Source organism: Homalodisca vitripennis, chromosome 2 (genome assembly GCF_021130785.1).
Source record: "Homalodisca vitripennis isolate AUS2020 chromosome 2, UT_GWSS_2.1, whole genome shotgun sequence".
NCBI lineage: Eukaryota > Metazoa > Arthropoda > Insecta > Hemiptera > Cicadellidae > Homalodisca > Homalodisca vitripennis.
The window spans coordinates 224,686,145-224,700,434 of NC_060208.1; the positions used below are offsets into that span (position 1 = coordinate 224,686,145).

General features: G+C 35.3%; 1 protein-coding gene across 1 annotated transcript in view; it reads right to left on the reverse strand.

Annotated features, from left to right (window-relative positions):
* LOC124355442 (E3 ubiquitin-protein ligase TRIM71) overlaps window positions 1-10,776 on the reverse strand; it is a 63,900-nt gene extending 53,124 nt beyond the window's left edge. Inside the window, exon 1 of the mRNA XM_046806581.1 lies at window positions 10,673-10,776. Within this exon, the coding sequence (XP_046662537.1) occupies window positions 10,673-10,714 (42 nt within the window). The 5' untranslated portion in view covers window positions 10,715-10,776. The remainder of the gene's footprint in view (window positions 1-10,672) is intronic.
* Between the last annotated feature and the right edge of the window lie 3,514 nt (window positions 10,777-14,290).

Here is a 14,290-nt window from a genome sequence, read left to right on the forward strand (position 1 = left end):
AGATTGGTGCTATTGATGTAAAGATACTTTAAAACACATTTAATTAATTAAAAATTAGTAATATATTTTTTTGCATTACACTTTACACTTTAACCGAAACACCTCAATGTGTTTTACAAGAGTCGTATAAATACAGTTTAATCAGTACTAACCATTAATTACAAGCTCCATCTTCAACATTTCAACAACAATACTAACTATGAAGAATGAGCTCGAAACATCAAACACAAACTGTATACATACTGTAATCTAAAGAACCAACAACTAAAACAATAACCAGGTACAATTCCCATCCAATATTAGAAAACGTATTTAAATGGACTGAAAAGAGTAAAATAATTTGACTTGAATTCAAACAAATTCATAATCACATCCAGATTTTACTATAAATTAAGTCTGTCTATTATGCATATGTACATTCGCACTTACAGGAATGTACTGGGTGGTCGTTTTGGGGGAATTCTTTGGACTCATTCAAAATTTTCTAAATTGAGATAGCATATTAAAAACATCTTTCAGCTGGACTGAAAAACCTTCTTTAAACAGTTTGAAATTTTGACTCTTAAAGTTTTTATTTAGAGCTAAGTTTTGACAGACCTAAAAAATCAAATCAAACAGTACCAGATGAGACATGAAACTCTGCAGTCCTATTCATCGATTGGCCCATCATTATAAGAAGAGAGCGTACTACTCTGCTTTGAGAGTGTACAACAAGCCTCCTTCTCACTGCTTTGAGAGTGTACAACAAGCCTCCTCTCACTGCTTTGATAATGTACAACTAGCCTCCTCTCACTGCTTTGAAATACAACAAGCCTCCTCTCACTGCTTTGAGAGTGTACAACAAGCCTCCTTTCACTGCTTTGAGAGTGTACAACTAGCCTCCTCTCACTGCTTTGAGAGTGTACAACTAGCCTCCTCTCACTGCTTTGAGAGTGTACAACTAGCCTCCTCTCACTGCTTTGAGAGTGTACAACTAGCCTCCTCTCACTGCTTTGAGAGTGTACAACTAGCCTCCTCTCACTGCTTTGAGAGTGTACAACTAGCCTCCTCTCACTGCTTTGAGAGTGTACAACTAGCCTCCTCTCACTGCTTTGAGAGTGTACAAAAAGCCTCCTCTCACTGCTTTGAGAATGTACAAAAAGCCTAGTCTCATTGCTTTGAGAATGTACAAAAAGCCTCCTCTCACTGCTTTGAGAGTGTACAACTAGCCTCCTCTCACTGCTTTGAGAGTGTACAACTAGCCTCCTCTCACTGCTTTGAGAGTGTACAACTAGCCTCCTCTCACTGCTTTGAGAGTGTACAACTAGCCTCCTCTCACTGCTTTGAGAGTGTACAACAAGCCTCCTCTCACTGCTTTGATAATGTACAAAAAGCCTCCTCTCACTGCTTTGAGAATGTACAAAAAGCCTAGTCTCATTGCTTTGAGAATGTACAAAAAGCCTCCTCTCACTGCTTTGAGAATGTACAAAACAGCCTCCTCTCACTGCTTTGAGAATGTACAAAAAGCCACTTATCACTGCTTTGAAAGAGTACAACAAGCCTCCTTTCACTGCTTTAAGAGTGTACAACTAGGATCCTCTCACTGCTTTGAGAGTGTACAACAAGCCTCCTTTCACTGCTTTAAGAGTGTACAACTAGGATCCTCTCACTGCTTTGAGAGTGTACAACTAGGATCCTTTCACTGCTTTGAGAGTGTACAACAAGCCTCCTCTCACTGCTTTGAGAGTGTACAACAAGCCTCCTCTCACTGCTTTGAGAGTGTACAACAAGCCTCCTTTCACTGCTTTAAGAGTGTACAACTAGGATCCTCTCACTGCTTTGAGAGTGTACAACAAGCCTCCTCTCACTGCTTTGAGAGTGTACAACAAGCCTCCTTTCACTGCTTTAAGAGTGTACAACTAGGATCCTTTCACTGCTTTGAGAATGTACAACAAGCCTCCTCTCACTGCTTTGAGAGTGTACAACAAGCCTCCTCTCACTGCTTTGAGAGTGTACAACAAGCCTCCTCTCACTGCTTTGAGAGTGTACAACAAGCCTCCTTTCACTGCTTTAAGAGTGTACAACTAGGATCCTCTCACTGCTTTGAGAGTGTACAACAAGCCTCCTCTCACTGCTTTGAGAGTGTACAACAAGCCTCCTTTCACTGCTTTAAGAGTGTACAACTAGGATCCTTTCACTGCTTTGAGAATGTACAACAAGCCTCCTCTAACTGTTTTGAGAGTGTACAACGTGCTGCCTCCTCTCACTGCTTTAAGAGTGTGCAACAAGCCTCCTCTCACTGCTTTGAGAGTGTACAACAAGCCTCCTCTCACTGCTTTGAGAGTGTACAACAAGCCTCCTCTCAATCTTAAACAAGAGTGAAACATGCAAGTCTTTAGATTGCGCACTACGGCACCACATGACGAGCCGGTTTTACTACACAGTATCAAAGTTTTGTGTAGATTTTAATTGAGCTAGTCTTGTGTAGTAGCTTAATTAAGTTGACTCAGTTGCTTAATTACTCTCTAATTGTTATAAATGCTAAAGTAACTTTGTTTGGTTGTTTTGCTTTCATACATAAATTATTCAAACCGATTTTACTAAAATTCTCCATGCAGGGACGTAGCCAGCGAGGAGGTCCATGGGGCCCCGGGCACCAAATTTTAAAAATCTTTAATTATTTTTTTAGTAAACGATTATTATTATTATTTAAATAATTCACAATTACTGACATGTACCGCTAAAAGATCGCTTTCAACAAAAAACGGGTTAAGAACTTTTAAAGGAACTAAATGGGGTCTTACTCTCTGTCCACTACAGGAAAACTATCAGTTATCTGGACCCCCCCCCCTAAATTGTTTTCTGACTGCGTTCTTGTGTACATTCTTACGGTCGCTGGTATGAATATGGGCCTATTAATTTGTCGAAAATCCCTCCGGGCTACGCCCCACTGGCAGGCCCGTAGCTAGGCTGGGGCAACCGGGGCATTGCCCCGGGGCCCCCGGCCAGGGGGGGCCCCCAAATGAAGGTGGAAAAATTGAAAATGAAATTAAAGTTTATGTGAAATTTATTGATTACTGTAGGGTCGTAGGGATATTTCATCGAATCATCAAAATGTCTTTATAAAAAAATATTTAAATAGCTTTTCAATATAAAATAATGGACAGATATTGTTCTCACAGAGATTTCGTAACAAAAATAGACAGACTATCAATCAGCCTGTCAGTTGTTACGCAATTAAAGAAATGCAGTTTGCACTTTTAGTTCACCTTACTCCCCATCCCCAACAGTAATAAACTCGTCCTGACGTCGACGTGACGTAGACGGCTCCGTCTGCCGACTGCCTCTGCCACAGCTGACAGACGACAGTGAGAGTGACTACGACTAGTGAGCTAGTGACAGACAGCCCGGATAAGGTTATGTTATGTTGATGGTAAACTAACACCAAAAACTGACGTTTTGGCGTTCGTTCGACCGTTACTCGTTGTTACGGTGTTAAAGTGTTATACAATTTGTATTCTTATTCTTGTATTTGTTAAAATGAAAAGAAGCTATCAAAGTGGGGCAAAGAAAAGGCAAGACAAGAGAAAAGAGAAGAGGATGCTTCAAAGTGTTTCTTCCACCCTATCTGCTTGGTTATGTCCTACTACTAGTACTACTACAACTAAAAGTACTAATGTCACATCTACATCTAGTACTGAAACTAGACCAATAATTGGTGAGTGGTTTGAATTTAGATACGGTATTTAGGCCTAATTAATTAGCTTGGCCAATAACTATATAATTAATATCTTAAAATTTAACTATGTTAAAATTAACTGTGTTAAAATTTAACTAGAGTTTGGATGTTTGATTGAGTTTAGACCACTGTGTCTGACTCAGACTGCAATCTATTCTAATCTAATAAGCAATGTTTTTGTTTTGTGAATTTATCACTAGTTCATATATAGGCTACATATTACCTACTATTTGTGTAGTGGTCATTTAATTTTTTATGTGATTTTTATGATTCCTTTGGTTTCTACTTCTTTCTGTGTAGGTATTTTTATTTGTTTATACATGCACAGCAGCACAGCATGAATATCTATCATAGTAATTTTATATCTTTTTTGTGATAATATGATGTAAAAAATGCACCACACTCGCTTGCACATTCATTATTTATGAGGCCATGTATCTACTCTTTTTTAAATTTTTTTATATATTCTTTTATATATTTTTATATATTTTATATATTTTATTATATCTTTACAATGTTATTAAAATTGGCTTTAAATTATATGTTATATGTAACTTAATGTTTATTTTTTGACTTGCGATTTTTTTATTGCAGCCTCAGTCCCAGGAAAATGAGATTGAAGAGGAAGTTACAGCTCAAGATAACGCTGAAGAAAGTATTGATGAAGAAGTAACATGCCTAGGCTAGGGCATCAACAAGAAAATTGTGCCAAACCTCCAACAAGTCCTACGTCAAGCAGTGAACTGATCGGCGTAAAATGATCAAGTAAGTAGACATGCCAAGTACAGAATACTTATATTATATTTTTCAACATAACAACATATGCTGTTTTATATCGCCCTAAACATGGAATCCCTACGATAAAATATTCCATGGTTACATGGAAGTAAACAGTACTACTTCCATGTAAACATGGAATTACAGTAAGTCCCTATTGTTATGATCATGTTTGTAAGAAAAAAATACTAATGCATTGCAATCTACTTACAGGTGGAATGTAGCCGGACGAATAAAATTAATGAAACTTGTTTAAACACCGGAGAACCCCATTTTCCAGACCAGATCATCGATCCAGAGGTGAAAAAACGAATTATTGAATTAGGACTAGGACCCTATCAACCAGTTGGCCCATTTCCATATGATGGAAAACAAGGTAGGTCCTTTTCAGACAATTATTTTACCCTGAAGTCAAAGTCTGGCTCAAACTGAAAAGAACTTGGTTGTGCTATTCGTCCAAATTGGATTGTGTTTATTGCCAACCTTGCTGGTTGTTTCCCCAGAAAGGACCTGTAGGAGGATGGGATTCAGGATTAAGGGACTGGAAACATTTGTCTGATCGCATAAAGACACATGAGAATTCACAGCACCATGCTGATTCCTGCTTGGTTTATGAGCAATGGCGACGTCATGGCTCAATAGACGATGCACTAGAAAAAGGTTTGAAGGAGGAGCGGAATTTTTGGAGGAAAGTTTTGAAGAGGTCTTAGATGTCTCCCTTATGTTGGCAACATGCAACCTTCCTTTTCGTGGAGACAGTTGGCATATCACTGATAGAAAATAAAGGTAATTTTCTATCATTGATTGAATTGCTGTCAAAATATTGACACTATCCTAGAAGATCTAATTACAAGGCCAAGTGGTACTGTTAATTATCTCAGTCCAACAATTCAGAATGAAATTATTTCTCTGATGGCTAGTGAAGTGCTTAGTGGAATTAAAGAAGAGCTTTTGAGTGCGCCTTTTTTCTCCATAATTTACGACACAACACAAGATGTAAGTAAAGTAGATCAGCTAAGCGAAGTTTTTCGCTATGTAAAGATTGACCATGACCAACTCGGAAAAACCTTGTGAGTTGAGAATTTGTGAAACGTTTACATCTTTCACAGCAGTTACTGACCAAACCGCTTCGGGGCTAGAAGACGTCATCATAAAATCAATTTCAGAAAAGGCCTTGACATAACAAAATGCAGAGGACAAGGATACGATGGTGCATCGGTCATGAGTGGTGTGTATAATGGAGTACAAAAGAGAATCCAAGAACTTGCAACCCCATGCCTATTTCATTCACAGTGCCAGCCATAATTTGAATCTGGTTCTTAAAGATGCCGTTGAATGCAATCGAGAAATAGCACAATTTTTTGAGACGGTGCAAAATATTTACAGTTTTTTTTGGCCACAGCATTGTTCGGTGGCAAGAACTAAAAAGTCGTTTCTGGTTGTACAGAGAATCCGAAGGCTCCTGTTCCTAAAAGACAAGGTAACATTAAAAGACTTTAAACCCTACACGTTGGGCAGGGAGATATGAAGCTGTGTACGCTTTAAAGGAAAGGTTCGGTGATGTAATGAAAGCCTTAAATAAAATAATTTTGACAAGCAAAAAAGCCAAAGGAAAGGAATGAAGCTGAGGGGCTCAAAAAAGGTTAGAATCTTTTAGTTTTGTTTTGCTCTTGACTGTCCAGTGCAAATATTAGGGGAAATAAACATTGCCTCAAAATCCTTGCAAACGGAATCTATTGATTTAATGACAGCGTACGATCTCCTAGGCAATGCTTTATTGAAAGTAACCGAACTTCGTTGGTCCTTTGAAGAAGTCTGTAGTGAAGCAGAAGAAGTATGTTCAAAATGGGGGATTACGATTACCCATGAATTTATTGGCCAACGTGCAAGAAAGGTAAAAAAGCACTTTGATGAACTTTGTGAAGACCAAAGACTGACAGATCCTAAAAGCAATTTCAGAGTGACAATATTCTTCCCAATGGTTGATACTATAGTGTCACAAATTGACAACCGTTTTAAAGGCATGAAGCAAGTGATTGAATGCCTATAAAATTGTTCACACCTTCTTTCCTGGCCTCATGTTCAGATGAAGAACTGCGTTGTGAAGCTGATAATTTTGTAAGCAGATTTTCAGATGATGTAACGCCATTGTTCAAAGCTCAGATTTTATCAGTAAGGAATGCTTTTCAATCCAAATTAAAGGATTTCAAAGAAGTAAAAGAAGTTGCAAATCTCCTACTCATTGAAAACAGTTCCCTAGCATCAACCTACCCGGATGTACTAACAGCATGCTTTATGTACCTCACAGTCCCCTGTGACAGTAGCCAAAGCAGAGAGATCATTCTCAAAATTAAAACTCATCAAAAACTACCTGCGAAGCTCCATGTCCCAACAACGTCTCACTGATTTGGCTCTTTGTCTATTGAAAATGACAGAGCCCGAAAAAATAGATTTTGACCGAATTATTGAATGTTTTTTGCTAGTGTCAAGTCCAAGAAGAAAGTCTTTTTAGTAAGTTCAGTTGCATTCTCACACTATCAAACTAGTTGGGCAATTTTAAACTTGAGAATGAGTGGGTATTACATCATTGATCATATATAATTAATGGTATTACCAGTATTACCATAAACACCATAAATAAATATACAATTTATTGTGTATTCAAAGGTATTACATAATTAATGATATACTTGTATGTTTATCTACTAAACTACAATTGCTTGGATGTAGGCCTAAGAAGAGACTAAAAAAGTTTTAAGACATCAGCACTTATGTCTTTTATTAATTTATTTATTATCTATTGTGAATAAAATTTGAAAAAAATAATTATGTTTTTTCATTTTCCTTTCAGCACTATAAATAGAATACCAATCACAATGGTAAGCTGAAAAAATAATGGCTCTAAAAACCAAACTAATGGCACCAGGGCCAGGAGTCATACAAATTTGCATATAAAATCATTACCAGTTTATGACTTACCGTAGAAATTTGTAAACATAGTTTTAAGCAAACAATTAAGTATTATAGATTTAATAAGAAAAAAAGGTAATAATAATAATAATAGGATAATAATAAAAAAATGCACATAAATTCTAAGCCTAAAGATCCAATTACTGTATGCTTATATCTATTAATTAAAAAAAGTGCGAAATATATAACAAAGGGGGGCCCCGAATGGACTTTCTTTCTGCCCCGGGGCCTCCAAGGCCGTAGCTACGGGCCTGCCCACTGGTCTTTAAAATAGCTAGAATCCCGTTTTGTTCTTTAAAGTTGTGAAATATAAATTGAAAGAGTCTGTCAAAAGTAATCAACTGTTCTGTGTAAACAGTGTTTTGTGACAGCACAAACATATGTTTAATTAATTTTACAACTATTTTCAATTTTGTTTACATTTATAGTGTGTAAATTATTGAGTAATAACCATTCGTTTTCATGTTGTTTTTCAATTTCAGCGATTAGGTTAAGTACTCATTTACCTTAGAACATGTCCTAAAATATAAGATGGTCGGAATTTAACTCCGAAGACTCCCTTGGAAACAGAATAACTATACTAGATGAAAGTTCGATGAACTGTTCTTTTGAACTAATGTACCAATTCCAGCTATAAATGTTCTAAAATATTCAAATATGTTTTAGTTTAAATTGAAGCAAACCTGTAAATATTGTAATTGACTGTACAATTTTAGCAAACATTAAGCATTAGATATCAAAGACAAAGTTGCTATCTAAATTTAACTACAAATTTAAAGATTGTTATAAAACCCATCATATACTTGTCTTTTGACAGAAGTAGGCTTCTCAAATCTGTGTATGTATATATTTTCTTGGTCTGGGAACAAGGCCAAAAATGATGGAGCAAAGAATACTAAGACCGTAGTAAATTATAATAAATATAAAAATATAGTTTTTTACATATTTTCTTGATCGCGGCAACAAGACAAACTCATTAGCGTCGAAAATATAATTCACTCGAACCAGCGGTGTTCATACTCGTGCAAAGCCTACGAAATTGCGTGCGAAGCCGCGGATAACTGCTAGTATTATTGTATTTAATTGTTATGCTATATTTTATTATGACGTGTCATATGTTTAATTAATCATACCTAAAATATTGTAAACAGATTTGACTAATAAATTGTTTAAAAACTACAGGAAATGTTTCACCAAAAGATTTGACACAAATAAACTAATTTCAGATAGTGACACACTTATTACACTTAGGCAATGTGTCACATGAAATGTGACAGAGGCCAGGTTAGGACTATCACTCAACCTCAAAACAATATTAAAAATTTACAAAAACCTATTACTTATAATATTACAGATGGTGAAACAAATAAATCTAAATATATTCCTGACATTACAACAAAGTACTAAATGAAGTACTCTTGCTAATGTTAAATATTGTTTTCTGCTGACGCCCGCTTATCACTCAAAACGAACCTCGCCGCAATACCAGAATTTCACTCAAATAACATGTGAACTTTTTACAGAGCCTTTTACATCCGGAACATCGCCATAGCTTATGTTTAAAAACGTCTTGGATTTCATATTCTTAATTATTGTATGAACGGGTTTTAGGGTCTGACATCGTTTATTCAATAACACCATTTACCACCTTAAAATGGCAAACATATTTTTATTCGTGGAATTTATATTTTTACCACCCTAATTTCTACATCTGATCAGACGTACCCTACGCGTAGATTAAATGTGGAATTACATTTACATTGACATGTGGATTTATCTGGCATTAAACATTCTCAAAATTTAAACTTGATTATAATAACTACTTATAACAGTTTTTAAAAGTTGTTTTGGCAACGGATACAAAATTAAGAGTTGTATTAGAGAAACGACCTTAAGGCAAGAACGTAGCAAGGAAATAATTGGGGGGGGGGGGGATTTTCACGTAATGGACAGAGAGTAAGGCCCCATTTTGTTCCTTAAAAAGTTCTTGACCCGTTTCTTTGTTGAGAACGATCTTTCAACAGTACATGTCAGTATAAATTGAATTATGTAAATAATAAAATAATAATAATATTTACTTTTCTTAAAAAATAAATGAAAATTTGAGGGCTCCACCGTTCCAAGTCCCTCTCGCTGGCTAGGCTACGCCCCCCATAAGAATAGTGTTGAACTTCATGCACTTTTACGTTCTTATTTTCTGATCTTATCGTTTAGAGGTTTGATGAATAAACAAGCGCATTGTAGCTTTTCTTATTAAATGCAGTCTTTTAGAGAAGGCCTATTTAAACTATGAAATATAAGAATGTTTGAGATTTTGTTTCTAAATAACCAATAAATAGTTCAAAATTAAAAGCCCTTTAAAATGGGATATCTTTCATGATTATATGGACAAAAATTAGGTTGTAAACTTGTTTGGAGATTAGCATTGTTCTTTCAAATTTGGAAAAAAATCAAGGTCATTCCTGTACAGCTGATTCTTAAACTTGTTAAAATATTACTATTCTTATTCTAAAACATAATTTATGTATTTAAAATATATCATTCAATATGTAAAATTTTCTTTAAAAGTCTGTTTGTAAAAATATTATTTATGTTGTATAAAAATCTCAATAACCTGTTATACACTTAATTTGTCTTATGAAAATTCCACGTCATAATATTAAAAATGTATAAATCAAAACTTTTGAGAATCATGTCTAATAAGCACCAACAGTATTTCCTACAGGAAGTAACATTTTAGTTCGTTATCCTAAACTTGAGTGTACAGAAATAAAGCTGTTAATAAAAAAGAAACATTAGAAATCATGCAGGATAATTAACCACCGATAATTTGTTAAGTTTTAAAAGTGAAAGTCCTTCTTACAAGTACGTTCCTGCTTTAACGACTTTCTTTGTTCAAACTTTCTTATTAGAAACTCTTCATTCTACGACTTATACAAGATTATAAATTCGATAAATACCAACGCTAAAACCTTTAATATAACCAAACTAACAATTTGCAAATATTTTAATTTGAAATATGTTGCGTAAAATTAAAACCTGATCGTAAAATGTCTAAAAGTATCTAACATCGTGAGACTCTTCAGTGTCATACGCTGAATTTCACATAAATAATACACTTGTAAGAAAGGATACGAAAGTAAAGAAATGCTACAAACGAGTTAGAAATTAATTCAATAACAATTTTTGAAATTCAACATTTCTTACTTGCTCGGAGCCGATGGGAGCCTGTTGAGGAACGACTGCCATGTTGGACGGTAGCGTGTGGACTGTGACACACGGGAAACGAGTGCCGGCGAGTCGGTTCCTGATATCACAAGATGGTTCGGCCTTTGGGCTGCACACACCCGAGCTAATCTAAGGTTGCGTATTCTATAAAAAATAAATTGAGGACTGTGACACACGGGAAACTGCTAACAGCGAGTCGGTTCCTGATATCACAGATTGGTTTAGCTTTTGGGCTGCACACACACGAGCTAATCTAAGGTTGCGTATTCTATAAAAAATAAATTGAGGACTGTGACACACGGGAAACTGCTGACAGCGAGTCGGTTCCCGATATCACAGATTGGTTAGGACTTTGGGCTACACACACACGAACTAATCTAAGGTTGCGTATTCTATAAAAAATAAATTGAGGACTGTGACACACGGGAAACTGCTAACGGACGGCGATTCGGTTCCCGATATCACAGATTGGTTCGGCCTTTGGGCTACACACACACGAACTAATCTAAGGTTGCGTATTCTATAAAAAATAAATTGAGGACTGTGACACACGGGAAACTGCTAACGGACGGCGATTCGGATGCCGATATCACAGATTGGTTCGGCCTTTGGGCTGCACACACACAAGATAATCTAAGGTTGCGTATTCTATAAAAAGTAACTAGAGGACTGTGACACACGGAAAACAGCTAACGGCGGGTCGGTTCCTGTTATCAGAAGATTGGTTCGGTCTTTGGGCTGCACACACAGAGCTAATCTAAGGTTGCGTATTCTATAAAAAATAAATTGAGGACTGTGACACACGGGAAACTGCTGACAGCGAGTCGGTTCCCGATATCACAGATTGGTTCGGCCTATGGGCTGTACACACACGAGCTAATCTAAGGTTGCGTATTCTATAAAAAGTAACTTGAGGACTGTGACACACGGAAAACGGGTGCCGACGGGTCGGTTCCCGATATCACACATTGGTTCGGCCTTTAGTGTCCTATTACTTGATGTTATTTCAATACAATTACAATATTGAGATGAATCACTATTACAATTTCGATTTTGTTTTGCAAAGTAACTAGTTTTGGCTTTATTAATGTAATTTATCAACCTATTAAAAAATGAATAAAAACAGAGTGTTTCAAATTTTATACACATTTTAAACACAAATTGAATTTAATAAGGTTTTGTTAACTTACCGCAGCCGGTGCTTGCTCGTAGGCCTAACTGTCAGAATTTATTGTTCAGTTTTATAAAAAGTAGTCTCTTTGTTTCGTTTATAAAAACAGCCAGTGGGGATTGTCTTAACTTGAAAGAATGTATTTGACCATGAGTGCCATTGTGACAATTTTAAAATAGAAAGTAGAAAGTAATATTTTTGTTTTTAAATATATATTGTAAAATATGTCCTAATAAATAATTATGTTAACACCAACACTTCGTAATTTTTAAAATTTACATAATTTAACTGCATATATGAAAAGTTACTTGTGTAAAATTGTTTTCGTTTGTCCTCATCTTTTTAAAAAACAAGTTATTTAGGCCTATAACTTTAGTTCCATCATTGATACAAAATACAACTAATATAATTATTATTATTAATTATTTCTGGATTATTTACAAACTGGTTTAGAAGGTGCATAAAAGTACATTTTTAATTGGAAGGAGTTGATTGGTGGGAAAGGGCGGGAATTTTAGAATTTTTCCCCTCTGGAAAAGTATGTAGCCAAGGACGTAGCCGGCGAGGGGGTTCAAGGGGTCCGGACCCCTAAAATATTTAATTACTTTTTAGTAAGCGATTATTATTATTTAAAAAATTCAGTATTACTGACATGTACTGCTGAAAGATCGTTCTCGACAAAGAAACAGGTCAAGAACTTTTTAAGGAACAAAATGGAGCATTACTCTTTGTCCACTAGCGGAAAATATCAGTTGTCTGGACCCCCCAAAATTTTTCATAGCTACGTTCTTGTATATAGCTGCAGCTCTAATTCACACACACCCTGTCATGCAGAATTTCCTTGTTTATCTTCTGATGGTGAGATGATTGTTTTGGGTCTTCAAGTCTCCGAACTTCTCGGTCATTGAACTGCACCGCTTCAGTTTGGCTGAAGATGGGGTCCTTATATTAAATTATAAACCCAGAACTCAGGAATATGTATTACTTAATAGTAAAAAAGATGCAAAATAGCATTAAAAATGATACAAACTATTTATTCTAGATAAAAAAAGTGCATTTTGTCATACAAATCAATAAAACTGTATAGAGTACAAACATGTTAATAATATTTCAATCTGTCGAGCATAATGCTGATATTCTCCAGCACTGTAATTGCACAACCTCAAAAAGTTTTACACTTTCTTCCCAAGAGAATTTATGCTATTTTCAAGGTTAATGTCCTCTGGTAGTGCACTTGACACATTAAATGTTAAGTGGTTCTCAAAATAAGAGGTTTTGTGTTTGTCAACGGATCTGTTATTTCTTCTACAAATCAAATCAAACTTCTTTATTCCCATAGACAGCTTTTACATTTTATTAAGACACAACTTTTTATTTTATTATTTTAATATAAAATTATTTACCATTAAAATCAAAACTGTATTATTTAGTTGAAATAAAACTATTATTCCATTGATTGGACCTCAAAATCTCACTCAGTGGAAGTAGTAATAATTGGTGGAAATTCTTTTTATTTAGTTTTAAAAGAATGTTTACTGGTACAGTCCTCAACTGGTGCAGATAGGTTCTTAAATATTTTAAGGCCTAAACGTGTAATTGACGTTTGAAATCTACTTGATTTGTCTTGTGGTACTAAAAGACTTGATTTATAACGGGTAGGATGGTTATGATATCTCAGCTGAAAAGATTCGATATTTCTTAGAGTATACATTATACAATATTGTGTACAGAAAGTTATTATAACATTGATACACAATAGATAAATCGAGGTGGCAAAGTTAAAAGCTTCTCACGGATAAAAACCCTCCTGTAGTTCTCCTCCTTAAACCACAAATAATGTGAACAGCCCTCTTATGCATGAAAAACTTGGTTTATACAGGGTGTTTCTGAAAAAAGGTGCCCATAAGTCAGGGCGTGATTCCTCACATCAAAAATAAGAAAAAAAAGGTCTAATTAACATAGGTCCGAAAATGCTTAGTTACCAAGTTATACAGGGTGAAAGATTTCGTCTGAATTTCAGTTCCCCTGCTGCAACGAAGCCCTACGGGTATTTGTTGGCTGTTAATTAAGATGTACAATTTAGCGTACTTTATGTAAAAATGAACTGAAAAATTGATATAAAAACCGTTTCCAGACCTGTAGCTACAGTAATTTTTTAAGATATGTGACGAAATACGCGAAACTTGGTCCCGAAAAACAAGTTACATTTAGGTTTGAAGCAGATTTACTATGTTAAATGTACAATAAACACAAAATATTTTTTCACGGGTTACTTGTTAGAAAAATTTTAATTTCGAAGAGAAAGATGTAAAATAAGTCTATAATAGACAAACGCAAACTTTAAAAAATAATCCTTAATTACATACAAAACGCATGAAAAATAGACAAAATCTGTTAAGCTCTCTACAAATTAATGTAATATTGAA